General features: G+C 40.5%; 1 protein-coding gene across 1 annotated transcript in view; it reads right to left on the bottom strand.

Annotated features, from left to right (window-relative positions):
* LOC306966731 (neurobeachin-like) overlaps positions 1–27,131 on the bottom strand; it is a 684,825-nt gene that overhangs the window by 373,393 nt on the left and 284,301 nt on the right. The window contains exons 15-28 of the mRNA XM_079561544.1: positions 25,423–25,485; positions 25,028–25,125; positions 21,377–21,469; positions 20,980–21,088; positions 17,695–17,776; positions 17,498–17,618; positions 14,290–14,482; positions 10,323–11,150; positions 8,404–8,576; positions 6,655–6,808; positions 5,374–5,554; positions 1,822–1,898; positions 1,072–1,179; positions 838–1,003 (exon numbers count right to left, since the gene is read on the bottom strand). Coding sequence (XP_079417670.1) covers positions 838–1,003; positions 1,072–1,179; positions 1,822–1,898; positions 5,374–5,554; positions 6,655–6,808; positions 8,404–8,576; positions 10,323–11,150; positions 14,290–14,482; positions 17,498–17,618; positions 17,695–17,776; positions 20,980–21,088; positions 21,377–21,469; positions 25,028–25,125; positions 25,423–25,485 — 2,446 coding nt within the window. The remainder of the gene's footprint in view (positions 1–837; positions 1,004–1,071; positions 1,180–1,821; positions 1,899–5,373; positions 5,555–6,654; positions 6,809–8,403; positions 8,577–10,322; positions 11,151–14,289; positions 14,483–17,497; positions 17,619–17,694; positions 17,777–20,979; positions 21,089–21,376; positions 21,470–25,027; positions 25,126–25,422; positions 25,486–27,131) is intronic.

The following is a 27,131-nucleotide window of genomic DNA, read 5'->3' as shown; positions in this document are numbered from 1 at the left end:
AGTTTCAGTTGGGGCCCAGGTGTGAGCGACTCCACCGCAGCTGTTTCCATAAACAGTTGAGCTGGTTGAGCTAGCTAGCTTTAGCTTCAGGTTAAACAGCGTAAAAGTGAAATAACTCCTGCCCACGAGTGCCGCATATCGGTGTTTACTTCCAGGGAAAAGTGTTTCCGGGTTAGTCCTGTTGTGTTGTGATTCTGTGCTGATGTTGTGTCGTTGAGCCTGACTGAGATCCTCGTAATAGCTGCGGAGAATGACTCGCTCTGAGACCAGCCTTCAGTGACCGGCTAATAACCCACACAAAATAGTCCCGTAGTCTGGCACATTTAGTGAGTTTAGTAAATGAAAAAAAACATTTATTATAAATGTTACGTTTGTGGGACCCTGGTATAAGCGGATTAAACAAAGAGGAGCCGCATTAGACGTTATAATGCACGACGCAGAGTCAAGAACACCACGACGCGCAGTGGAGTGGTGTTACTCCTCGTTGTTTAATCCTTACATAACTGGTGCCACTTTTGTGCTAACACATTAATAACTGTAGAAGCTATTGAAGAGTAACGTCCATAAATTGATATATTTTGACATGGATTTCAAAATAAAGGCTCAGACCTGAAAAATAAGGGTTGTAGTAAGTTGCTAGTATGATAATTGGTAGCGAGTGTAAATTTGGTGCCACTACAGTAATTGTAAACAAAATTGTAGAAGGTATTGAAGATTATCCATAAATTATTTAACAGGGAGATACCACGTGACGTTGAACTGACTCAGACTTGCACAAACTTCAAAAAACACAATAAATATGTCAACACAGAAGCACAAACCAACAGTGGAATCCACCTGTGTTAGTGTGAGCCTCCACTTCCTGTCCACCGCGCCCTGATTGGCTCTCGCTCCTGTCCGTCACGCCGCGCGGCTCCAGGATGTCCCGGTACTTGGAGACCATGAGCACAGAGACGAAGTAGACCACGGCCAGAGCCAGGAACTGGGCTTGTTTCCCGTCCTCCTGCGCAGAAGGGGAAGTCACGGCTAACACCAGATCACACGCCCGCGGGGAGTCTGCAGCGCACGTACCACGTCCCTGAAGACCACAGCTCTGAGGCGCTGCATGTCCTCGTCCTGCAGGAGGCGCTCTGGGTCCCGGAGAGGAGAGGCGAGAGCGGGCGGTGCCTCTGTGGAAGACTGAAGAAGAATGAATGAAAGAAACTGCTCTCGTGTTTTCATTTATGCTCACTCAATTTACTTGTATTTCACTGGAGAAATAATAAAACTAACATCGGATTTGTTTGGTCGAAAGTTGTAAAACATGTTTAGAAACTCGTAAATAATGGGGATGACAGAAATGCTTTAGGAGATTAGAAATTCATTTGGCCACAACTAACGAGTTCAATTTCCGGTCAAAGAATCATGTGACTAAACTATGACTAAAATGTCCAGATATTTTAGTCTAAATAAAAAAATAAATAAAAAGGAAAAGGAAAGACTAAAATCATCCAAACTTCTGAAAGAGCCTCATATCATTTAAATTCACTGCCAAAGGATCAGCTCTGAGCTTTATTCATGTGGGAGAAGCTCCATGAAGTCGAGGACCTTGATTAAATATGATTATAATGAATATTATATATGCAAAGTCGACTAAATTAGTCTTGACTAAAATAACATGCAATTTTTGTCGACTAAAACTAGACTAAAATTGAAAAGTTTTTTGTGACTAAATCTCGACTAAAATTAAACTACATTTTAGTCAAAAGACTAAGACTAAAACTAAAATAAAATATGTTGTCAAAATTAACACTGGGCTGTGGATGTGATTGCGGGTCAGACCTTGGTGGAGGTCTGAGGAGAGTCCTGAGAGCTGCTGGGGCTGCAGTCCAGACACTTCCTCACCGCCACACAGCAGACTGCAAACACAAAAAACTCACATTATTGCATTACCGGAATCACAGACGCTGATATCATTACTCTGATCAGATTTTTGGAAGTATGTAAAGTAAATAAGTAAACAACAGAGTCCATCCCTGCCATGTTGGCCTCCACAGCTTCAGTTTTCATCTTCAGCAGCTGATGCAAATGCTAAAGCTAATGCTACTCTCACATACACCGAGCAGGAGGAGGAGGAGCTGTCAGTCAAAGCTTTTCCCCCAATCAGCATTCAGCTGTTGGATGTTACAACATCACCTGCTTTGAAGCTCTGACTCACAGTTAGCCAAACGTAGGCTGCGTCTGAAACCATCAAATCACAGCCTCTAAGCTCTAACACTAGCAACTAACTCCTTAACCTTTCATGGGTCGACTGTTGCTCTATGCATTTTGCACAATCCGTCCGTCCTTAAACAGGGGAAAGGGAAGTGACATCATCAACAGCTGTTTTTCTTCTTCTATAAAGTTATTGGTGGAGTGCAGGCCAAACAAAAGTGCATGTCGCCCCCTAGTGTACAGTGTCCAACAACAACATAGTGTCCAAACAAAAACATTTAAGGAGAAAAAAAATCCAAATGATCCAAACATTTCCCTTTAGTGTTATTTTATTTCAACAGCTGTTTCATAAAGCTAAGTTATGCAAATGATCCATGTGGCTTAAGTTTCTACTAAATGAAAACAAAAGCATTTAATCCGTTTCCTGAGTTTCCTCTTTAACACTGACATGTGACTGAGCTGTGGGGACGACAACATGGATTTATCACTTTTATAAAGTTTGGCTTGTGCAGAATCTTTTTTTTATTATTATAATTTTTATTATTAAATGTGCTCCTGTCAATCAACAGTGGTTGCGCATGAAACACTCGAGGGTGGGGGCGAGTGGGGTGGGGGGATTAGCGCAGTGGCTTATGGGACGGCACATAGCTCCTAATCACTGGTTAGTTAGCAACAGAGGTCCCTATGCTAAAGTGGCTATGATAGTTAGCACCAGAGGTCCCTATGCTAAAGTGGCTATGATAGTTAGCATCAGAGGTCCCTATGCTAAAGTGGCTATGATAGTTAGCATCAGAGGTCCCTATGCTAAAGTGGCTATGATAGTTAGCATCAGAGGTCCCTATGCTAAAGTGGCTATGATAATTAGCATCAGAGGTCCCTATGCTAAAGTGGCTATGATAGTTAGCACCAGAGGTCCCTATGCTAAAGTGGCTATGATAGTTAGCACCAGAGGTCCCTATGCTAAAGTGGCTATGATAGTTAGCACCAGAGGTCCCTATGCTAAAGTGGCTATGATAGTTAGCATCAGAGGTCCCTATGCTAAAGTGGCTATGATAATTAGCATCAGAGGTCCCTATGCTAAAGTGGCTATGATAGTTAGCATCAGAGGTCCCTATGCTACAGTGGCTATGATAGTTAGCACCAGAGGCCCCTATGCTAAAGTGGCTATGATAGTTAGCACCAGAGGCCCCTATGCTAAAGTGGCTATGATCGTTAGCATCAGAGGTCCCTATGCTAAAGTGGCTATGATAGTTAGCATCAGAGGTCCCTATGCTACAGTGGCTATGATAGTTAGCATCAGAGGTCCCTATGCTACAGTGGCTATGATAGTTAGCACCAGAGGTCCCTATGCTAAAGTGGCTATGATAGTTAGCATCAGAGGTCCCTATGCTACAGTGGCTATGATAGTTAGCACCAGAGGTCCCTATGCTAAAGTGGCTATGATAGTTAGCATCAGAGGTCCCTATGCTAAAGTGGCTATGATAGTTAGCATCAGAGGTCCCTATGCTACAGTGGCTATGATAGTTAGCATCAGAGGTCCCTATGCTACAGTGGCTATGATAGTTAGCATCAGAGGTCCCTATGCTAAAGTGGCTATGATAGTTAGCATCGAGGCTCCTTTTCCTAACTCCTTCCTAAATGACAGCACAATTTGGAAGCATCTTATCATGGCGGACGCTGACGCACATCCGGTTTGGCGTAAGAGCTTTTACCAATCTGCTCCTTTCGGAAGGGGCCAAAGCTTTTCCCCCCAATCAGCATTCAGCTGGTGGATGTTACAACATCACGCCCTACTTTGAAGCTCTGCTTCACAGTTAGCCAGTCAGAGGCTGCTTTTGAAAAGCAGAGCAGCTCTGAAGGGGACGGGGGAACTACAGCCAAGACCATATTTAAACACATGATTAAACTACTGACTTTCTCACAAACATGAACACTCTAGTGCAGGGAGCCCAAAGTGCAGCCTGGGGGGGCATTTTTTGTGGCTTCTTGTTTTATTGGCTCACATCGCCAGAGAAGATGCTAATTACTGCACACAATTAAAACCTCAAAAAGTAATGGTTCCAAGCCTGAATAAAAATGTGGGGAACTAAACCTCTTAAATACACCCAGTTGAATGTTTAAATGGACTGACCACCGATCTGTGACCTTCCATGTCATCACAGTGGGTTGTAAAAGTATCCGCCCCCTTGAACTTTTCAACATTTTGCCATGATATGGACCATAAATATATTTAACCCCTTAACTTCCACCTGAACCGAGCACAAGTTTGGCTTTGCCCCAGTCCAAAAGCTTCTGGAAAAAAGCTGTGAAAATAGCGACAGAACAGAGACGAAAACAATGATGGAAATGACAAATGACAAAAAAGTGAGAAAACATTGACAAAATGTGACAAAAAATTACTAAAATATGACAAAAATGTGATAAAATTTTGACAAAAAAATTACAAAAAATGTGACAAAAATGTGATAAAAAATTGACGAAAAAATGACAAAAATGTGACAAAAAAATGTGACAAAAAATCACAAAAATGTGACAAAGAAATGGCAAAAAATTGATAAAAAATGTCCATTTTTTTTTTAAATGTGACAAAAAACGGAAAAAAAAGACAAAAATGTGATAAAACTTTGACCAAAAAATGACAAAAAATTGACAAAAAATGACGAAAAAATTACAAAAAATTACAAAAAATGTGACAAAAATGTGATAAAAAATGGACGAAAAATTACACAAAATTACAAAAAATGTGACAAAAATGTGATAAAAAATTGACAAAAATGTGACAAAAAATGACAAAAAATGACAAAAAAGTTACAAAAAGTTGTTGAATACCCAACAAAAAAATGATGGGAAAAAAATCTGATGACGTGAGGAAAAAGATCCTCTCGGTTCAGTTTTATGTGATAGACACACACTAAGTGACACACAATCGTGAAAAGTTTCCTGATTTCTGAATGATCACATGTTGACCCAATGACTCCATAGAGTCTGTGTGTAATCTAATGTCAGCTGCTCTGTGATGGTCTCAGAGGTCTGTTAGAGACTATTGTGGAGCAGAAGCATCATGAAGTCCAAGAACACACCGGGATAAATTTATTGAGAAGTCCCTTTTGTCAGGAGTTCTTTCCTTCAACAAAAATATCTGAAAATGTACTTAGTGAAACAAACAGTCCCAGTCCTCACCCAGCCGGAGGCACTGCCGCAGCAGCCCTCCCGGCGCCATGTTCTTCTCCGCCTCCATCTGGCTGAAGTTCAGAGAGCTGGACAGGACCAGCGTGTCCACCAGCGCCATGACGCGGGACAGCAGGGACAGGGACGCCTCCGGGGACATGCCCTGAGGGGACTCCTGCGTCTCCAGCTCTGTCTGCAGACCAGGGAGACAAGGGGCTCATTCATTCTTTTATTACATTCATTATGTCTTCTTGAGTAATAAACTTTAGTTTTTTGGTTTCTTTTTGAAAGACACTAGGTAGAAACAAACAAAGCTGTTCGAATACCTTACGCGTTTCGATGGACAAGGAACTTCCGTCTTTGTCAGAGGCGTCTCCCGACGTGCATGAAGAGACGCATCATGCACATCGGGAGACGCCTCTGACGAAGACGGAAGTTCCTTGTCCATCGAAACGCGTAAGGTATTCGAACAGCTTTGTTTGTTTCTACCTAGTGTCAAGAAACCAAAAAAACTAAAGGGGCTCATTAACCTCTTAACTCCCGCCTGAACCGAGAGGATCTTTTTCCTCACGTCATCAGATTTTTTATTCCATTTTTTTGTTGGGTATTCAACTCATTTTTGTCATTTTTTGTCATTTTTTTGTGACATTTTTGTCATTTTTTCATCAATTTTTTGTCATTTTTTGTCACATTTTTTCGTCAATTTTTTGTCACATTTTTGTAAATTTTTTGTCATTTTTTCATCAATTTGAATACATTTTTTGTCATTTTTTTGTCACATTTTGGTAATTATTTTGTCACATTTTTGTCCATTTTTTTGTCACATTTTGGTAATTATTTTGTCACATTTTTGTCCATTTATTTGTCATTTTTTCATCCATTTTAATCAAATTTTTGTCAATGTTTTCTCACTTTTTTGTCACATTTCCATCATTGTTTTCGTCTCAGTTTTGTTGCTATTTTCACAGCTTTTTTCCACAAGCTTTTGGACTGGGGTAAAGCCAAACTGGAGAAAATGTGCTCGGTTCAGGTGGGAGTTAAGGGGTTACTGGCACTTTTCCTTTCTATTTGTTTGAATAACTTGTTCTTCTGATATCTTATTTAGCTTTAGAGCGAGACATGCTTGAGATTAAAGATTTACAATCAAAGCCTATTGTGTCAATCTAGGAACAATCCCGCAAAACAAGAAGTTAAACACGTTCACATCCGCAGTGGGAGTCAATAATAGACATGAGTGCTGTAGTAGGGGTGTGCGTCCGGCAGATGGCGCTGTTGCTCCGTGCACAGACTTACGGCCGGTGCGGTGGCGGCGGACAGCAGCGGCAGGATCCCTCCGCAGCACATGATGAGGTGGTCCACCAGCTGAGACAACACGTGCACCGCGTTATGGACAAACACCACGTGCTCTCCGCCGCTCACAAACTCCAGCAGCGACTTGGACGACTGGCTGCAGAGAAAAGTCACATTACGACCAGAATATGGATCCACATTCTTGCATTGTGTTTGATTTGATAAAGCGACTTCCCTCTGCAGCTAAAACATGGCTCCAAAATGGGGGGGAAAAATCACAACAGAATCAGTCAACTTTTATACAATATTCTGCCCCATTCTCACCCCTGATTATTATATAATGTAGAACAAAAATATTCAAATTGTAATATAATTTTGGCTGAGAAACTTAAAGGTGCACTATGCAACTTTTTTAGGCCCTTAATTCCCACCTGAACCGAGCACATTTTCTCCAGTTTGGCTTTACCCCAGTCCAAAAGGTTCTGGAAAAAAGCTGTGAAATAGCAACAAAACTGAGACGAAAACAATGATGGAAATGTGACAAAAAAGTGATGAAAAATTGATGAAAAAGTGGCAAAAATGTCACAAGAAATTGACAAAAATTGATGACAAAAAAGACAAAAAAAATTCAAAAAAGTGACAAAAAAATACAAAAATGTGACAAAATGTGACAAAAAATACAAAAATGTGACAAAAATTTGACCAAAAAAAATGACAAAAATGTGATAAAAATTTGACAAAAATGTGACAAAAAATTGACCAAAAAAATGACAAAAACGTAATTAAAAAATGTACGAAAAAATGACAAAAATGTGACAAAATGTGACCAAAAAAATGACAAAAATGTGATAAAAATTTGACAAAAAATGTGACAAAATGTGACAAAAAAAATACAAAAATGTGACAAAAACGTGATAAAAATTTGACAAAAATGTGACAAAAAATTGACCAAAAAAATGACAAAAAAGTAATTAAAAAATGTACGAAAAAATGACAAAAATGTGACCCAAAAAAAATGTGATAAAAATGTGACAAAAATGTGACAAAAAATGACTAAAATTTGACGAAAATGAGAAAAAAGTTACAAAAATGAGTTGAATACCCAACAAAAAAATGATGGAAAAAAAATCTGACGACGTGACGAAAAAGATCCTCTCGGTTCAGGCGGGAGTTAAAAAGTTGATATTTGTGTGTATTTGACCTTGTAGTGACCTAGCGGCTGCATAAAGGCACCACGCTGACCACTCATACAGCCGCTGGGTCACTACAAGGTCTTTTTTATTCGAGCATCTGAGTTCCACAAAGTTTAGAGCTCAGCACAGTAATCAAAACCAAAGAAAAATACATGCGTAGGTGAATAGATAAATAAATAATGTGGTATGAGTGTTTTATTAAAGGGGGGGTAATTATGCAAAATCGACTTGTTCAAGCTTTACATCATGTTATTATGTCATTCCCTCATTAAAAACATGATTTTTGTGATATAGACTGGTGCTATGTGATTGAAAAAAGCATAATACCCCCTCTTTAAGAGCCAGAATACCCTGTAGTTAGTGAAATGACCACAGATTCCATACATGAGGTACATTTTGAAGGACTATATTGTAAATGAAATCCAATACAACAGTCCTAGATACAGATATGATGGAAAAATCCCAGTATGAATGTTTGCTGCAGATGTTGAGGTGGAACAGGTTTGTTTCTTTGGGGAACCCTGCAGATCAGAGCTCTACAAACATGTTCTCTCTTTACCTCCTCCAGGCGCAGACGTCACTCTCCAGGGCGCACAGCAGGTCCGTCAGCAGCCTCTGGTGCAGCGGCGCCCATTGGAATTCTGGGATGCGGAACATGGCGGTTTGGGGGCCCGGGCTGAACTCGCGCCGCTGCTCCAGAGTCGGGGTGAACCTCTCTGGCGACAGGCCGAGCTGCGGGTCAAGTCAAATCATAGAAATCACTTTTTCTGGAAATAGTGGACCGCATCTACGACTGTCAGTGCGACGTCTCTCTCCTCGTCTTTACATAAACATGGCGTGGCCTTTTTAAACTCTCACAACTACAAAGTTTATTCCACTGTGAGTTTAACCTCTTAACTCCCGCCTGAACCGAGAGGATCTTTTTCCTCACATCATCAGATTGTTTTTCCATCATTTTTTTGTTGGGTATTCAACTCATTTTTGTCATTTTTTTGTCATTTTTTTGTCATTTTTTGTCAAATTTTTATCAAATTTTTGTCATTTTTCTGTACATTTTTTAATTACTTTTTTGTCATTTTTGTCATTTTTTTGTCAATTTTGTGTAATTTTTTTGTCATTTTTTGTCAATTTTTTATCACATTTTTGTCATTTTTTTTGTCACATTTTGTCACATTTTTATCTTTTTTTTGGTCACATTTTGTCACATTTGTCATTTTTTGTACATTTTTTTATTACTTTTTTGTTGTTTTTTTGTCATTTTTTTGTCAGTTTATTATCACATTTTTGTCATTTTTTTGTCACATTTTTAATCAAATTTTTGTCTTTTTTTCACATTTTGTCATTTTTTCATACATTTTTTGTCAATTTTTTGTGACATTTTTGCCACTTTTTCATCAATTTTTCGTCACTTTTTTGTCAATGTTTTCTTGCTTTTTTGTCACATTTCCATCATTGTTTTCATCTCAGTTTTGTTGCTATTTTCACAGCCTTTTTTCCAGAAGCTTTTGGACTGGGGTAAAGCCAAACTGGAGAAAATGTGCTCGGTTCAGGTGGGAGTTAAGGGGTTAACATTAACACTCCCCACACTCCCTTTGGCCATGGATGTCTGTCCTGCCCCCTTTTTACCCACGTACTGCACCAGGTATGAAGCTGAAGATTACAGAGCGCACCTCGTCCTCGTGAATGTTAAAGTCTAAAACAGGGGTGTTCAAACTTTTTTCATTGAGGGCCTCATTTTGAAGTTTGTTCGGCAATGAGGGCCAGAAATCAGTGGTCAACATACTGAAAATTTCAACTGGACTAGACTTGGAAGCTAAACCTCTTAACTCCCGCCTGAACCGAGAGCTTTTTCTCCAGTTCAGCTTAACCCAAATCCTGTTGGCCAGTGTAACTTTTGAAAGACATACAAAACTAAATTGATCTTTTTCCTCACATCATCAGATTTTTTTCCAGCACTTTTTTGTTGGGCAGTCATCTCACTTTTGTCAAATTTTCATGACTTTTTTGTCACTTTTTCGTCCAATTTATTCGCTTTTTTTTGTCAATTTTTTATCACTTTTTCGTCCATTTTCGTCAAATTTTTCTCCCTTTTTTGTCAAATTTTTGTCCATTTTTGTCATTTTTTAGTAAATTTTTTCTCACTTTTTTGTCACATTTCCATCATTGTTTTCGTCTCAGTTTTGTTGCTATTTTCACACCTTTTTTCCAGAAGCTTTTGGACTGGGGTGAAACTAAACTGGAGAAAATGTGCTCGGTTCAGGTGGGGGTTAAGGGTTTAATGTGCACATTAATACACAGTTAAAAAGGCAGTTATTTAGACTTCATTACACAGGTTTTTCAAAACTCACCTTAGGGCCTGGAGAGTTTTCCAAATTACCTAAATCATCGCAGGTATATAAACTTTCACTTCACGGTCATTCTAATCCCGTGCGGCTTTAAGATCTTTATACAGAAGCCCATCGTGGACAATCTACTCACCTGTGTGGCTGCTGTCGCCTGGACGCTCCTCCTCTCCTCCTCCTCCTCCTCTTCCTCCTCTCTCTTCTGTGCTTCTTCAGCGCCCTCCCCCTTCTCCCCCCTCTCCCCCTTCTCCCCCCTCTCCCCCAGGCCCGGGGCACTCCGAGACCCAGCCATGTTCTCATTACCCCCAACATCCACCAGTGTCGGCTGTAGGTCAAACTCATCCTCCTCCAGAGAACTCGCCGAGGATCCCCAAGGAGCCCGGGCTGGAATTGCGCCCAAAAGCGTTTCGTAATGATGAAACGAGGGCCCGCTTTTGGACACGGCCTTAGAGGGAGTCAGAATTTTGGCGTCGACGCTGTTAAATACGAAGCTGTGCACCGGCTCGTCTTTGCCTTTGCCGTCGTCTAAAGTGATGAGCGGAGGCACATTTTGTTCCTCTATCCCATTTGAGAGCAAAACGCCGCCGGCTTTTGTGTTTAGCTTTCCCAAATAAATGTTTTCGAACAAAGCGTCAATTTGAACTCCGTTTCTCAGGGGCAAATCCAAATTGTCCATCCGAATGTCAGCTTTGTCGACCTTTTTGGCTTTTAAGTCCAACAAAAGCTCCTGCAATTCAAACGTCCGCCTGCCCAGCACTTCCTGGATGGACTTCAGCCGCGGTTTCCCGTTGTTTATATGGTGGTTTTCTCGTTTCTGGTCCATAAGCGACTTCTCTGTGGCGCCGTTGAAGTTTGGCGTTTGAAGAGAGAGGCCCGGTCCCGTCGTTCCCCTTTTGATGCCGTCTTCTTCCCGATAATCTTCGTACATTTTGGCCAGCTGCTCCTTATGTGCTTCGTAGGCCACCTGTTTCAAGACAAAAAGAGATACTGTGAGAGAGAAGGACCTAAGGAATATGCTGCGTTTACAAGGATGTAAACGCAACAAAAAAGTGACAAAAATTAGACAAAGATGTGACAAAAATTCAACCAAAAAGTGACAAAAATTCAACAAAAATGTGACAAAAAATCTACAAAAAAGTGACAAAAATTCAACAAAAATGTGACAAAAATTCAACAAAAATGTGACAAAAATTCAACAAAAATGTGACAAAAATTCAACCAAAAAGTGACAAAAATTCAACAAAAATGTGACAAAAAATCTACAAAAAAGTGACAAAAATTCAACAAAAATGTGACAAAAATTCAACCAAAAAGTGACAAAAATTCAACCAAAAAGTGACAAAAATTCAACAAAAATGTGACAAAAATTCAACAAAATGTGACAAAAATTAAACAAAAATGTGACAAAACTTTAAAAAAAAAAAAAAACATAAAAAAGGTGACACAACACAGCAACAACGTGAGGAATAAGATCAGTTTTGTGGGTCTTAGCTTTCAAATGAGGTGTTACACAGACTTATATAATGGCCAAAGCGGACAGAATGCATTTGGTTCAGGCGGGTGGTAAGAGGTTAAGACCAGGTGAAGAAGTCGTTTACATTGCGCTGTCTTGCGTTCTTTCTTAAGCCTTAGGCTCTCACAGGTCAAACTAAAAACTTTATTTACCCCATCGTGAGCAAAACGATGTTCACGTCTCGAGAGAAAAAGAGCTACAGCGTCCGCTGTGGCGCGGATCGGCCGCGCTTGGCATGAACGTGAAGCAAAACAAAAGCACATGTTCACCCCACAAAACCACACAACCACTCTCCTGGACGCGGAGTCGATCTGGTTGGAGGAAAATGTGTGTCTCCACCCACTTAAATGCGCTAAGTCTGGAGTGGCAAGATCACAAAGTGAGGCAAAATGTCACGCTGTCGTCTCCGTTTTGATGCACAAGATCGGGCCCTCAGACTCACTACCAACCTTCAAATCAGTATCAAAACCCACCTGTTCAAACTAGCTTTTTCCTAAACCCCCTTTTTTGTTTTATCCCCCATGTAAAGCATCTTTGAGTGTCCAAAAAATATGTTTTATTTGATGGAATCTGAGGACTGGACGGTCTACTGAGGGATCCTTCGGCCCTGGGTCTCTATAGCCTGTCCGTCCATGGGAGTGGATCTCTCCTTCTGTGGTTCTCCCCAAGATTTCTCTTTTCTCCTGCCGGGTTTTTGAGTTTTTCCTTGCCGTGCTGGAGAGTCTAAGGACGGGGGACGCCCGCACCGCTCGTCGCTACCTCCTATTGGACATTATATTTGCCTGGATTCACCTGAACTTTAAATTGTCATATTTATTGCTCTGTTTTATTGCCTTTATGTTTGGTGCAGCCCTGTGAGGCGACTTCAGTTGTGATATTGGGCTTTACAAAACCATTAAACTTAAACTTAAACTGATGTATTATTATTATTATTATTAAAAAAGCTTTTCTCTATGTTTTATAATGTTGTATTGTCATCTAATCAGATTGTTTGCCCTCTGTTGCTGAAAGTGGAGATCTCTCTGCGTTTGCTCCTCCAGGTAAAACATTACAGCAACACCTCCAGCCAATCAGAAGCCTGGGTTTACGGGGCTTGCACGTCCCCAGGGCCCAGTGCTGCCGCTCCCTGTGCGCCGATACCCCTGTGCACCAAGTCTCTGAGGAGGAACACATCGAGGCCAACGTGACTGAACGGCATCGTACAGTATGTGTATTATGAACGGCCCACATTCAATGAGAACGATGAGAAAGAAAAGTTATAGAAATGTGGCCAATGCGACCGATGACAGAACGCACACAGTAATCTCTGTGCCGGTTGAGGAGACTTCACGCACGGCCTGCTCATACCAATGTAAAGCTTTCACTAGTTCAAATGTCTTGGCATAACGTTTACATCATGTTCTCTGGGGCCTGTGAGAGAGGAAAGTGAGAGAGGAAAGAGGAAAGTCTGAGCTGAAGTTTGCTGCAGCTGCAGGGGCGGAGCAGAGAAACTCAGGTTCTGGTTATTACACTGTTATTACACTGTTACATCTAAACTCAATTCATTTCATTCTACAGATATTTTTGTAGAGTAGGTGACATTAAAGGGGGGGTGCTATATGGTATTATGTCATTCCCTCATTAAAAACATGCCTGAAGTGTTGCCTTGGCACATTCTCGTATTTTTGAGTCATCTGTAAAAACTCTCATTTTAGGGATAGGTTTGCCTGAGTCCTCCTAGGAACGCCCCCACCTCCTGGAGACGCCTCCGAGCTTTCGTCACCAGCCGAGTAACCAACCACTGCTCCTCAGCAGAACCCCCTCCCCACTATGCTTTTTTCAGTCACACAGCACCAGTCTATATCACACTACAATGATGACAAACCTTCTGTTGGTCTGTAAATGCAGTAAATTAGAATAACTGCCTTGTATAAATGTCTCTCTCAAAATGGCTGTAGTGAATGTCTTGAAATAGGCCTCTGTCTCTTTAAGAACCTCTGAGCCTTTCCGACACGCCCCCTCCACACGCTGTCTGTGGCATCAGTGGGGAGGGGGTTCTGCTGAGGAGCAGTGGTTGGTTACTCGGCTGGTGACGAAAGCTCGGAGGCGTCTCCAGGAGGTGGGGGCGTTCCTAGGAGGACTCAGGCAAACCTATCCCTAAAATGGCCGCCATCAGAGTTTTTACAGATTACTCACAAATACGTGAATGTGCCAAGGCAACACTTCAGGCATGTTTTTAATGAGGGAATGACATAATAACATGATGTAAAGCTTGAAAAAGTCAATTTTGCATAATACCCCCCCTTAAACAAGCACACCTTAGTATAAAGCGTTACCAAAACTTTTGTCTTTATCCTTGAATGGCTGAACTTCGGTGTAATCTAGTCAGTATGATTTATTGCTGATATGTGTGCCGTCCCCATCGCTGTTGTTTATTTTAACTGGACTGTTTGGAATGGCCCTAAGACTGGATCATTGCGTTCCCTAAAACTGGGGCTTGTCCGGACTTTCAGCCCACGAAGCGAGAGCATCGGCCGGTCTCTGGAATATGCAGCTTTAAAAACTGAAGGACTGAAGGTGACTGCGTCCATGTGACCCTGCTCTGTCTCACCTTGGAGTGGGCGATGGACAGCGTGTCCACCCAGACCCTCCAGCCGCCCCACTCGTGTCTGACGGCGTGACACAGCAGGATCCTGAAGACGCTGTGGACCATCTCCGTCATCTCCTGCTCCTCGGCGTTCCTCGGGTTGATGAAGCCCAGGGAGAACATCCAGTCCTGCCACACGGAGCACTGGAGCAGGCACCTGCAGGACCGGGGGGAATGTGGATTATTCAACAAGACAGGTGACATCAGCGCTGTCGACGCACACCGAGGAGCTATTTTTACATCAGTGTCATCAGTGTTTACATTACAGAGACACGAAAGCTCCCTGAAAGCTGTGAAATGTGCTCATGAACTCATCCCTGCAAAGAACTGGGATGTTGGACAAGCTTTAGGAAAGTTAGGAATGATTATGGACAACACAACCAACATTACAATTGTCGTGCTCCCTCTTTTATTGTTTGTACGCAGACAATTAGGGCCTTAAAATAATATATGGAACTGGATTCGGGGAACAAACAGGCCAAAACATTTGCCGGAACACTCTCATTAAACAGCATTATATCAGAGCAAATCTTTGCCGGATCCTCCTCAATATTTCCCGGATCCTTTACCCTGAAAAAAATGTCAAATGAAGCTGTAGCTCTGGATTTGAAGGAAAGGAAAACGAGTTACTGATGGATGATGTTACAAACATTGAAACGCCAGTGGTTGCTTTAATCTTTTTTTTTTTTTATCTTTCTAAAGCAGGGGTGTCCGAACTTTTTTCACTGAGGGCCACATACAGAAAATTATACAAACAGCTGGGCCACACTCAGTCGAGGTCAGATATACAACCTCACCTCTATTGTATTCAATTTAGCAAATAAAATAAAATGTTAACTATGCTCAGTGCTTCCTTCAGATTTCAAGGGGTGTGTGGTCGGAGAGAGCGCATTCTGGTGCATTTTAAGCAATAAATATTAAACATTTTTGGCTATTGTACTGCTATGAAAAGAATAATTTCTGGTTAATATACACAGGGTACAGCTTCTTTTAGTACAAACTAATGTATTAGTGGGAAACCCTGATGCTTTTTAATTGAACATGCTTAAAGGGGCTAGATAGATACAGACGGCATCTCTGGAATCGCCCATATATGGTCATTTTTGAAAACAGTTAAGGGGGAAAACAATTTTGAAAAAATGAAAATCTTCTCTAATTATTCAAAAACTACTGTAACAAACGCAGAAATATGAACATAGTTTCTACTAAACAAAGAAACAAAGACATGGGGAGGAGCAAAGTGGTTCAACAGCCCAGAAATACATGAATAACGGAGAATGCTAACTTGATGCTACATGTTAGCATCGGGCTAATGCTAACCGTTAGCTAGCGCTTGCTACAACGGCCTTTTTTTCACTTCTACTGCATAATCTGCTGTGAGAAAATATTTACACTTGACTTTATTTGTATGTGATAAATAAGTTGATATTCCACCAGAAAATGGCAAAAAAGAGGGAAAAATTGTGTTTCTATAAAGATTCTATTATCCCCCTCAGCGAAGCCACGCCCCCTTCTATGACGAGATGCCGTGTGTATCTACGCAAGTTTGCGATTTTATACTCACTACTGCCATCTCAGGTCATTCGTGTAACTGCACCTTCTATATTAAGCTCGTGCATGACGGCACTTCAGACCCGAATTAACACCTTTCTGAGTGACAGTGCAGGATTTTAGAGGCAGTTGTGGTGAACAGGTCTGAGCTCATTCTACACATTAGGACATGGCTGGAACATGTAGGGGGAGGAAAATACATTATTTTTTAAATTTTTAAACTCTGTATAGTCCCTTTAACCCCTTAACTCCCACGTGAACAAAGCACATTTTCTCCAGTTTGGCTTTACCCCAGTCCAAAAGCTTCTGGAAAAAAGCTGTGAAAATAGCAACAAAACTGAGACGAAAGCAATGATGGAAATGTGACAAAAAAGTGAGAAAACATTGGCAAAAAAGTGACGAAAAATTGATGCAAAAAGTGGCAAAAATGTCACAAGAAATTGACAAAATAATGTCAAAAATTTGATAAAAAATGGACGGAAAAATGACAAAAATGTGACAAAAAATTACCAAAAAATGACAAAAAAGTTACAAAAATGAGTTGAATACCCAACAAAAAAATGATGGAAAAAAAATCTGACGACGTGAGGAAAAAGATCCTCTCGGTTCAGGCGGGAGTTAAGAGGTTAAAGTAAAAAAAAGAAGAAAAAAAACCCACTTTTTTTTAGAATTATATTTTTAGAATTTGCCGCGGGCCAATTAAAAGATTAAAAGTGGGCCGTAGTTTGGACACCCCTGATCTAGAGGCTAGTGTTAAATAATTAGAACATAACATGTTAATAAAATGTAAACTAGGGCTGCACGATATTGAAGTGACTTGCGATATGCGATGCGGCCGTGCAATATCGCGATAACGATATTCTTGCAATATTTCACCAAACACGATATGTTACATTTTTTTCAGCAAATTGTGTCAAAAGAAGACTTAAAAAAACACCCAATCAGGACCAAAACAAGGGTAGAATTTAACAAAGCTAGTAATTGTTAAACTAAAACTGAACTTTTACACATGACTCAATGCATGAGTTTGAGTTTGCAAAAAAAAAATGGGTCGATCTCAGTCAGATGAAGGCTATGGTGATGTTGCGATATATTGTGGCTTCTCGCGATACTGATATTGCATCAGCTAATATCGCGATACGATATATTTCGCGATATATTGTGCAGCCCTAATGTAAACTACTCACAGGCTCGTTCAAAACGTTGCACTAGTTTTCATTTTGATTGTGTTAACTGTTTGCCTCAACACAAAAACACCCCTCGTTATGAAGACAGAAGTTTCCTCCAGTGAAGTCGTTACATCTCACATCATGTTTAACCTGCTCCAGTCACATCCAAACTGCTTTTCACCAAGGTCTTGTATCAGGCCCGGATCTATCTATATTTGCACATTTTTGTAATAGGAAATGCGAGCCTGATGAATCCTGACATTGTCATTTTGGAATATGCCAGAGCCATGAGAGAAGAATAAATCCACTGGTCATTGAGGATATTCAGGCTGTCTGTTGACCTCATGCTTTGGGCTCATAGTGTTGTTGAACCTAAACCGGACCTCAGTTACATTTTAGTCAGGCAGTGTAAACATCCTCCTTTAACATAAACGTAGCTCTCACGTCCTCACCGTCGGTTTTCTCGACTGCTGCTGAACAGTTTGATCATGTCCGAGAGGAAAAGTCTCCGCACCTCCATCTGCTCCGCACACGGGTCACTCGTCAGCAGCGAGGCCACCACCTTCAGGATCACTGACCGGGACAAAACAACATTATCACACACACCTGGATAGAGGATGTCCCCCCTGACTGCATGAACCGGACTCACTTGGATTGTGGATTTTGACGGACGAGTCGGGGTCCGGGTGGGGTCTGTGCATCTCCTGGGGCTGAAGCTGCTCCGTCATGATCTGGAGGAAGAAGAAGTTATTGATCAGGAGAGTGTCCAGACTTTGCCCCAGGGTTGGCACAAGCTGGGAATCGAAAAGGCCTGGATCATGTAAAATGTAGTTTCAAACCATGTCACAATGTTAAATCCTCATCTGGAGCTGGAGCGTTGGTTTGTAGCAAGTCAAAGTAAATGCTTTATGTTATGTTAATGAGAGGTCGACCTTTCAATCTTAACCTCTTAAGTCCCGCCTGAACCGAGAGGATCTTTTTCCTCACGTCATCAGATTTTTTTTTCCATCATTTTTTTGTTGGGTATTCAACTCATTTTTGTAACTTTTTTCTCATTTTTTCGTCCATTTGTTGTCACATTTTTGTCATTTTTTTCGTCCATTTTTATCACATTTTGTCACATTTTTGTCATTTTTTGGTCATTTTTTAATCAATTTTTTGTCTTTTTTTTGTCATATTTTTTGTCATTTTTTTGTCAATTTTTTGTCAATTTCTTGTGGCATTTTTGTGACATTTTTGCCACTTTTTCATCAATTTTTCGTCACGTTTTCGTCTCAGTTTTGTTGCTATTTTCACAGCTTTTTTCCAGAAGCTTTTGGACTGGGGTAAAGCCAAACTGGAGAAAATGTGCTCGGTTCAGGTGGGAGTTAAGGGGTTAAAAATTGTCTTGGGTTGATGCTTCTTAAGCTGTGAAATGTGTCAGTGCTGATCTGTGACAGCAGGGGGCGCTTGATTAAAGGCATAGGGCTGATTTATTCAGGACATTCGTATTTAGAAGGTACTTCAGAGAGAGCTCATGATGTGAAAGACAAAAATCAACAGATTCCAAAACTTGAAACAGAAAGTCTCTATCTCTTACAGCAGTGTTTCCCAACCAGGGGCACTGGGAACTACTTCAGATGTGAAACTGAACTTTATTTTAGAAAGGAAGAGCTATATTTAGCAGGAAATTTATTCTGAACACAACATTGTCTTTTTACTTACAAAGAATGCTTTTAATGTGATTGCTTTCTAAACAACAACAACACCCTTAAAGGAATAGGCCACCGTTTTTACATACTGAGATATGTTCTTACCTGAGCTTTGACGAGTTCTTTAGGACCTGTCTGATCTTCACCCAGTTCGAAATCCGCGCAGTAATCTTCACTTTACTGTGCGGATGCCAAATTACTCCTGGTATTATTACGCCTTACAATATAGTCCCCCCTTTTATCCGCTTAGAATGTGTAATTATACTTTGTAGTGGAACACTTCACGTAACCATATTTAAATAGGGAAAACGTGGAAGAGCTTGGTAGCTTCTATCTTGACCTGTTTTGGAGCTATAGAGGAGAGAGGGAGAGGCTAAATGCTAACGCCGTCTGCGCTGTGTTTACGTGACTGAAGGCACGGGGGAAGATCAGACAGGTCCTAAAGAACTCGTCAAAGCTAAGGTAAGAACATATCTCAGTATGTAAAAACGCTGGCCTATTCCTTTAAGGTAGGGGGCACACTAATGCAGTGGTTCCCAACCTGGGGGGCGCCTGGGATTGCGGGGGGGCCCAGAGCTTTGTCTGGTCAGAGGGTCAGGTCATAAATGATATTATTTGAGCAAAATAAATGAGTAAAATCATCAAATATGACTGATTAAGGACTACAGATGCATTAAAGTTAACCCCTTAACTCCCACCTGAACCGAGCACATATTCTCCAGTTTGGCTTTACCCCAGTCCAAAAGCTTCTGGGAAAAGGTGTGAAAAGAGCAACAGAACTGAGACGAAAACAATGATGAAGATGTGGCAAAAAAGTGAGAAAACTTTGACAAAAATGTGACAAAAAATGGATTAAAAAAAGACAAAAATGTGACCAAGAAATGACAAAAAAATGATTTAAAAAATGACAAAAAATGTGACAAAAATGTGACAAAATGTGACAAAAAATGACAAAAAAAAGTGACAAAAAAATTACAATAAAAAAAAGATAGAAAAAAAATCTGATGACGTGAGGAAAAAGATCAATTTAGATGAGTTTTGTAGGTCTTCAAATGAGGTGTTACACTGGCCTACAGAATTTGGGTAAAGCTAAACTAGAGAAAATGCTCTCGGTTCAGGCGGGAGGTTAAACACTCCAAATAAATACGGATTAGCAATTATTTTCATGTTTTGATTCATTTGTGGGGGCCACAGTATTGGACCGGGGGGCGCGGCCCGACTACAGCACGCTTAAGGGGGGTTTCAAGGAAAAAAGTTGGGAACCACTGCACTAATGACCACTGCAGGGTCAAGGGGTCCACAAGACGAGAAAGGTGGAGAACCCAAACCACTGTTTTACTGTTCAGAAATGATGAGCCAAAGTCTGCAACATAAGATGTATAAAATATGATCCGAGGTGTAGAAACTTTTTTCTGATTTTCACAGCGATGTTTCTCAGCTCCTGAGGCTGCGGAAGTGGTGGGAAGGTTGATTTCAAAGCTCTGACTGAGCTCTTTCCAAAACTAAAAATGGAAAGTCTCTGGAGATATCGGCCTTTTATCTGCAGTATATCAGCCAAAAGCCCAAAGTGTAAAATACCAATAAATATCTCGCCCGGTTGATGTTAATGCCTCAATGCTATTTAACTATTTAATACTACTTAAAAAAAAATACCACATTTAATTTTGTAAGATTTGCAGTGATTCCATCAAACAGAAGAATGTTTCAAAATTCAGGAAAATACTGGATCCAAAGCGCAAAAAAATGTTTACTATTGAACCATATCTGCTGCTGAATGTGTTTTATTATCGATTAACTTCACCTTTTAACCCCCACCTTTTCTCCAGTTCGGCGGCTTCTTCACATGAGAGCTTACAGCCAGCGTAGTGCCTCATTTGAAAGCTAAGACCTACAAAACAGATCTAAACCTTTTAGCTGTGTTACCGCCACTCTTATGTCACGGTTCTGTCGCGTTTTGGGGGCATTTTTGTTACTATTTAGTTGTTGTTTTTTTGTGTGTTGTTGTCGCTTTTCCGGCAGGTTTATGTGGAATCTTTGGGACTTTATTTGTCGTGTTACTGTGGCTTTTTTGTTGCCTAAAAGTCACCAAACCTGTCCATGGTCACACTCTCTTCCAGCTGATTGGCCTGTTTGACACATTCATCTCCAGTTGCTGTAAAAACCACCGTGTCTGAGGAGTCTACAGCAGGTGTAAAGCCTGAGTGAAGGATAACGTAGGACTTCTGTATCTGTGTGTGTCGCACCTCGTACAGCGCGTTGTAGACGGCGACGCTGACGGAGCTGCTGTGGGTCCGGAGCTTCTCCCCCAGCAGAGTGAACAGGCTGTGCGTGTGCATCAGCTCCGCCTTCCTCCTGCAAATCAACAAAGCCCTCAGACACAATATTACTCTAATAAAAGTCAAAGTGATTCCCAAAGTGTGGCTGCACCAAGACAAACTTCCCACTCACAAACTGAACTGGAGTTGTGTTTGGTTTGCATTAGAAAAAGTTTACAAAAGCATAAACATCTCGGAGTTTCAGTTTATGTAAAATGAGTGTAGTTGGCAAATCAATAAACAATTCCAGCCAGTCGGAGCCACTTTCCCTCCCACTTAGCACCTTTAATCCCACTGTAATTACGGGCTCTGCAGGCTCACTCACTCGTGGCCTAAGCGCTTGAGGAAGTAGCCGAGGACTTTGAGGGATTGGACTTGAACGCTCTCGCTGTCGGACGCCAGGAGCTTGTAGATTACCCTGAAACACACAGAGAGAACAGACTGGAGTCAGTGCCGAGAGAAAAACTCCACTCACAGCCCGTTTCCCTCCGAGTGAAAACACATTTGAGCTGGATCTGGATAAATCCCTGAGCCTGGTCAACCATTACATTATATATAATCCCTCATATTGACAGAGCTGATGGTCATTGCTTTTCTCACATGCTTTAACTCTGCTCAATATATCGTTGACAATACACGTATCGTATCATGAATCGTGATACGCAAATATGTTTGTCTAAGCATAGTCTTTATTCAGGCTGTATCACAACATACACTCTAACTACTGAAATAACAGGCTTAAACTGCACACTGAGCTTATTCAGCATCATAAAATCATCCATTTTATGCACCTTTTATTCTTAAAATTCTGAATACTTCTTGTATTATGGACACTATCTCGTATCGTATCATGAACTGTGTATCGGGATAAGGAATAAGGGAATTAACAGAACTGAAGGTCGCTTCCCGCGGGAGGTGTTCCAGGCATTTCCTAGTGGGACAAGGCCTCATGGAAGACCCAGGACACGCTGGTGGGACTATGTCTCCGAGCTGGCCTGGTGTCGCCTCGGGGTCAGAACAGCTGGAGGAGGTGTGTGTGGATCGGGAAGTTTGGGCATCTCTGCTGAGACTGCTGCCCCCGCGACCCGGCCCCGGATAAAGCGGAAGAAAATGGATGGAAGGTTGCTTCTTTACAGACAGATATAATACTTATACACTGAATATCTATCACAGCGGTAAAGTGTTAAAGGTTGTGGCCGATACAAACAGGGGCTTTTGGAAATGATTCCATGATTGTGTCCATGTTGCATCCAAGCATGTGCAGTACTACAATATTATGTATATTATTGTTTTAAAAGTCTGTAATTTAGGTCTGTTCTGTTTAGACAAATCGTACTGAAAGGATTTGATTCAATGACTTTAATCAATGACAATGTGATCAAACAAAATCATTAAATAAACATTGCCGTTTGTCCCACCACAAAGAGAATGTCAGAAAGCAGAACGTAATGTGGGCTCATACGTCGAGGATGGTGTCGACGACACTACGGACTTGCTGTAATACCTCCACATAGCCGCTCGTTACCCTTTGGAATGCACTGGACTTTAGACATGTTAAAAACAACTTTAGAGCCTGGTCCCTAAATTTCTTAAACTTTCTACAGCCAGATATTCCTCCACTGGGTTAGTCAAAATTTAAGAAACCAGGCTGGTTTTTGTAAGAAGAATTTTAGAAATCTCGTACTTAATGAGGGCCAGACTGTTAGCATTGGAGCTGCGTGAGCTACACGTCACACAAGGGCGGAGTCTACAGTGAAGATCCCGCCCTTATGCCCTTTTTAGGATCATGCTTCGTCAGAGCCAAGGAGGAGGAGTCAGTAAATTCGCCATGATTTCCCCCCCGAACTTAGTTTTTTTGTCAAACGGGGAGGAGTGAGGAATGATGGTCTATCAATAATATGTCTATGGTGTGACCTCACACAAATCTTGTATTATACTTCAAACACATAATTAACTCATTGACTGCCAATCAGAGAGCTCCCCATTGCCAGAGGTTAATCAGGATTTTGACTGTTTTTTTCAAGACCCACAGAAATTTTAGGTCTAGGTCTATGTCAACACGAAACCCACCAAAAGAAAGATTAGACGCTCTTCTTTCATCTAAAAACTTTCTTTGCACATCTTTCCATTCTTTAGTAATCGTCCGTAGAAAATAGGTGAAATCACCCAAAATGCTGTTGTCTGACCAAAAAGCTGAGAAAAGGAAAAAGCAATGCTGCCACTTAGTGACTCAACAACTTGTAGTTCTTTTATTGAGTCACTAGGTGGCAGCATTAGGCAGCACAACTAAGATTTTTCACACCAGACATGCTCAAGGCTTTGCTGCAGCTGTTCCAGTTGAAAAACCTAATTGACCTCTATAGGCGTCATTGGCAGTCAATGAGTTAATGGGTAGCTAAAAGCAATGCAAAAATATGATTTCTAAACTAACGTTGCCATTGAAAGTTTCTGGAATTTTCGGAGGAATTTTCTGCCCCTTTTACTTTGAACCCTGCGGCCTACACAATGATTTTTACTAGGGGCGCTCTAGCAGGAAGTGCAAGAGTAAGACAGACAGGTGGAAGTAAACGCTGAGGACGATCATTTCCCGCATCAAGCACATGCCCTCATCATGGAGAACTCATGAAGAAATGCATATGATGACAGTGCGCACGAGGAAGATTACTTTTCTGGTGGTAAGTACACTTTTTTCTTTAAAGGGGCTAGATGCAAGTTTGTCATTTTATACTCACTACTGCCACCTCAGGTCGTACGTGTAACTGCACCTCCTATATTAAGCTCGTGCATGACGGCACTTCAGACCCGAATTAACAGCTTTTTGAGTGACAGTGCAGAATTTTAGAGGCAGTTGTGGTGAACAGGTCTGAGCTCATTCTACACATTAGGACATTGTTGGAACATGTAGGGGGAGGAACATACAAAATTTTAATATTTTTAAACTCGGTATGGTCCCTTTAACCAAACATGTTGCTGATGTTTTCCAGCTGTAACCACCTTTCTACAATGTTACCACGTGGACACCTGTGGCTTGTAGACAAGTGCGGCCTGTAGGTACAGTCTCTTTTTTCTTTTTAACCGCTTACCCCCCGACCGGAACCAAGCACATTTTCTCCAGATTGGCTTTACCCAAATCTAAAAACTTCTTGACTGGAGGTTACGGTGTATAGGTCAGAGAAACACCTCACTTGAAAGCCAAGACCTACAAAACTCATTCAGTCACTTTTTTTAATCACTTTTTACATCACATTGTCCTTCACATTTTGGTAAATTTTTTGTCACATTTTTGTCACATTTTCATCACATCTGTGTCACATTTTTGTAATTTTTTTTGTCATATTTTTGTAATTTTTTGTCAATTTTTGTAATTTTTTTGTCATATTTTTGTCACATTTTTGTATTTTTTGTCACATTTTTTTTATTATTTTTTGTCACACTTTAATTTTTTTTGTCACATTTTTGTAATTTTTTTGTCATATTTTCGTCACATTTTTGTATTTTTTTGTCAAATTTTTTATTTTTATTTTTTGTCACACTTTTGTAAATTGTTTTGTCATATTTTTGTCATATTTTTGTATTTTTTTGTCACATTTAAAAAAAATTGTCACACTTTTTGTTTTTTTTGGTTACATTTTTGTAAATTGTTTTGTCATATTTTTGTCACATTATTGTAATTTTTTTGTCACATCTTGTACATTTTTTGTCACTTTTTGTAAAAATTTTTGTCACATTTTTGTATTTTTTTGTTTGTATTTTTGTTACATTTGTGTCATACAGTATTTCCATCACTTTTTTCACGTTTTTGTCTCATTTTTGTCGCTAGCCTTTTCATGAAGCTTTCAGATTTGGGTAAAGCCAAACTGGAGAACATGTGCTTGGTTCAGGTGGGGGTTAAGAGGTTAAATTTAGTTGGTGCGGCTCAATAGAAACATATTCATGGAGTGACTCGGGCGCGTTCCTCTCAGAAACAGAGACCGACCTGATCCCGTGTCTCTGGTCCAACGCAGGGACCACAGAGTCCGGGTGCTCGGACACGAGGGCGACCAGCAACTGCAGCACGTCCAGCAAATTATCCACCTGCAGGAAAAAAAAAAGATTTCATAAACTCCCTTTGAGTTGGCTGGCCAGACTGCACGCAGTAAAAGCACAATGTTGAGGCAAAAGCTATTACATAAATAGTCTGAGCTCTTCACAATAGACCGCTGGAGGTCATGGACAACCTCGAAGTGTAACTCAATAAAAGAGAGAGACCTATTCTGGTTTGTCGGCTTTGGAGATTAAAAAGGAGCCAGGGTTATCGCCGCGGTGGCCCCAATCTCCGGCGGAGAGAATGGCGGGCTGTCGAACACGGAGGCGGCGTGAGCTCTGACAAACCTGGTGCGCCGTCAGCAGGTGGTCGAGGAGACACTGCAGCTCGTCCACCTTCACCCCGCCGTCCTGCAGGAGTCAGAGGGCAAGAGCAGAGAAGTATTCACTGGAGAGAGGAACAAGGAGAGGATAAAAGGCGGCGGGTCTGATTTCCTAAGAGTGCGAGACCTTTTAAGACCTGGAGAGGAATAAATAAGAGCCTCCAAGAAGAGCGGGGTTTGTACAAGCAGACAGACGAGGCTCAAAAATATTATTCTGAAGGCTTGCAAACATTTGATTTAACCCCTTAACTCCCACCTGAACCAAGCATATTTTTTACCCCAGTCTGGGAAAAGCTGTGAAAATAGCAATAAAACTGAGACGAAAACAATGATGGAAATGTGACAAAAAAGGGAGAAAACATTGACAAAAAAGTGACGAAAAATTGATGAAAAAGTGGCAAAAATGTCACAAAAATGTCACAAGACATTGACAAAAAATTGACCAAAAATTGACAAAAAAATGTGACAAAAAATGAATTTTTGTCATTTTTTGTCACATTTTTTTTGTCAATTTTTGGTCAATTTTTTGTCAATGTCTTGTGACATTTTTGTGACATTTTTGCCACTTTTTCATCAATTTTTCGTCACTTTTTTGTCAATGTTTTCTCCCTTTTTTGTCACATTTCCATGACAAAATCAATGACAGAAATGTGACCAAAAATGACAGAAATGTGACAAAAATAATGACAAAAAAATGTGACAAATTGTGACCAAAAAATGACAAAAATGTGACAAAAAAATGACAGAAATGTGACAAAAAATGACAAAACAATGTGACAAAAAAATGACAGAAATGTGACAAAAAATGACAAACAAATGTGACAAAATGTGACAAAAAAATGACAGAAATGTGACAAAAAATGACCAAAATAATGTGACAATGTGACAAAAAAATGACAAAATTACCCCAAAAAAAGTGACAAAATGTGACAAAAAAATTACAAAAAAATGTCAGAAAAATGACCAAAAAATGACAAAAATGTGACAAAAAATGACAATAAAAAAAGTTACAAAAATGAGTTGAATACCCAATAAAAAAATGATGGAAAAAAAAGTCTGATGACGTGAGGAAAAAAGATCCTTTTGGTTCAGGCGGGAGTTAAGAGGTTAACAGAAAAAAATCGACAAAATGGTAAACTTGTTTTGGACCTTTTTTGAATTCATGGTGTAAAAAGATCAAGCAATTTTATGATTTTCAAAGAAATTTTGATTTAATGCCTGCTGGAAACAAATGTATAATGTAAAGGAGGAGGAGGAGAAATAGGAAAGGAAGGAGGATAAGTAGAAGAAGGAGAAGAATGAGGAGAAAAAGAAGAAAGAGGAGGAGGAGAAGAAGAATGAGAAGAAGGAGGAGAAGGAAAAGAAGGAGAATAAGTAGAAGAAGGAGAAGCATGAGGAGAAAAAGATGAAGGAGGAGAAGGAGAAGAAGAAGAATGAGAAGGATGGGGAAAGAAGAAGAATGAAAAGAAGGAGGAGAAGAAAAAGAAGGGGAAGAAGAAGAGTGAGGAGGATAGGAAGAAAAAGAAGAAGAAGAAGAAGAAGAAGAAAAAGAAAAGAAGGGGAAGGAGAAGAATGAGGAGAAGAAGACAAGAGGAAGAAGAACAAGAGGAAGAAAAAGAAGAAAACGAAGGGGAAGAAGAAGAATGAGGAGGATAGGAAGAAGAAGAAGAAAGA

This window comes from Gobius niger (assembly GCF_951799975.1).
Source record: "Gobius niger genome assembly, chromosome: 1".
In the NCBI taxonomy this organism is placed as follows: domain Eukaryota; kingdom Metazoa; phylum Chordata; class Actinopteri; order Gobiiformes; family Gobiidae; genus Gobius; species Gobius niger.
The sequence above is the reverse complement of the archived record's forward strand: the minus strand, read 5'-3'. Positions and strand labels throughout refer to the sequence as shown.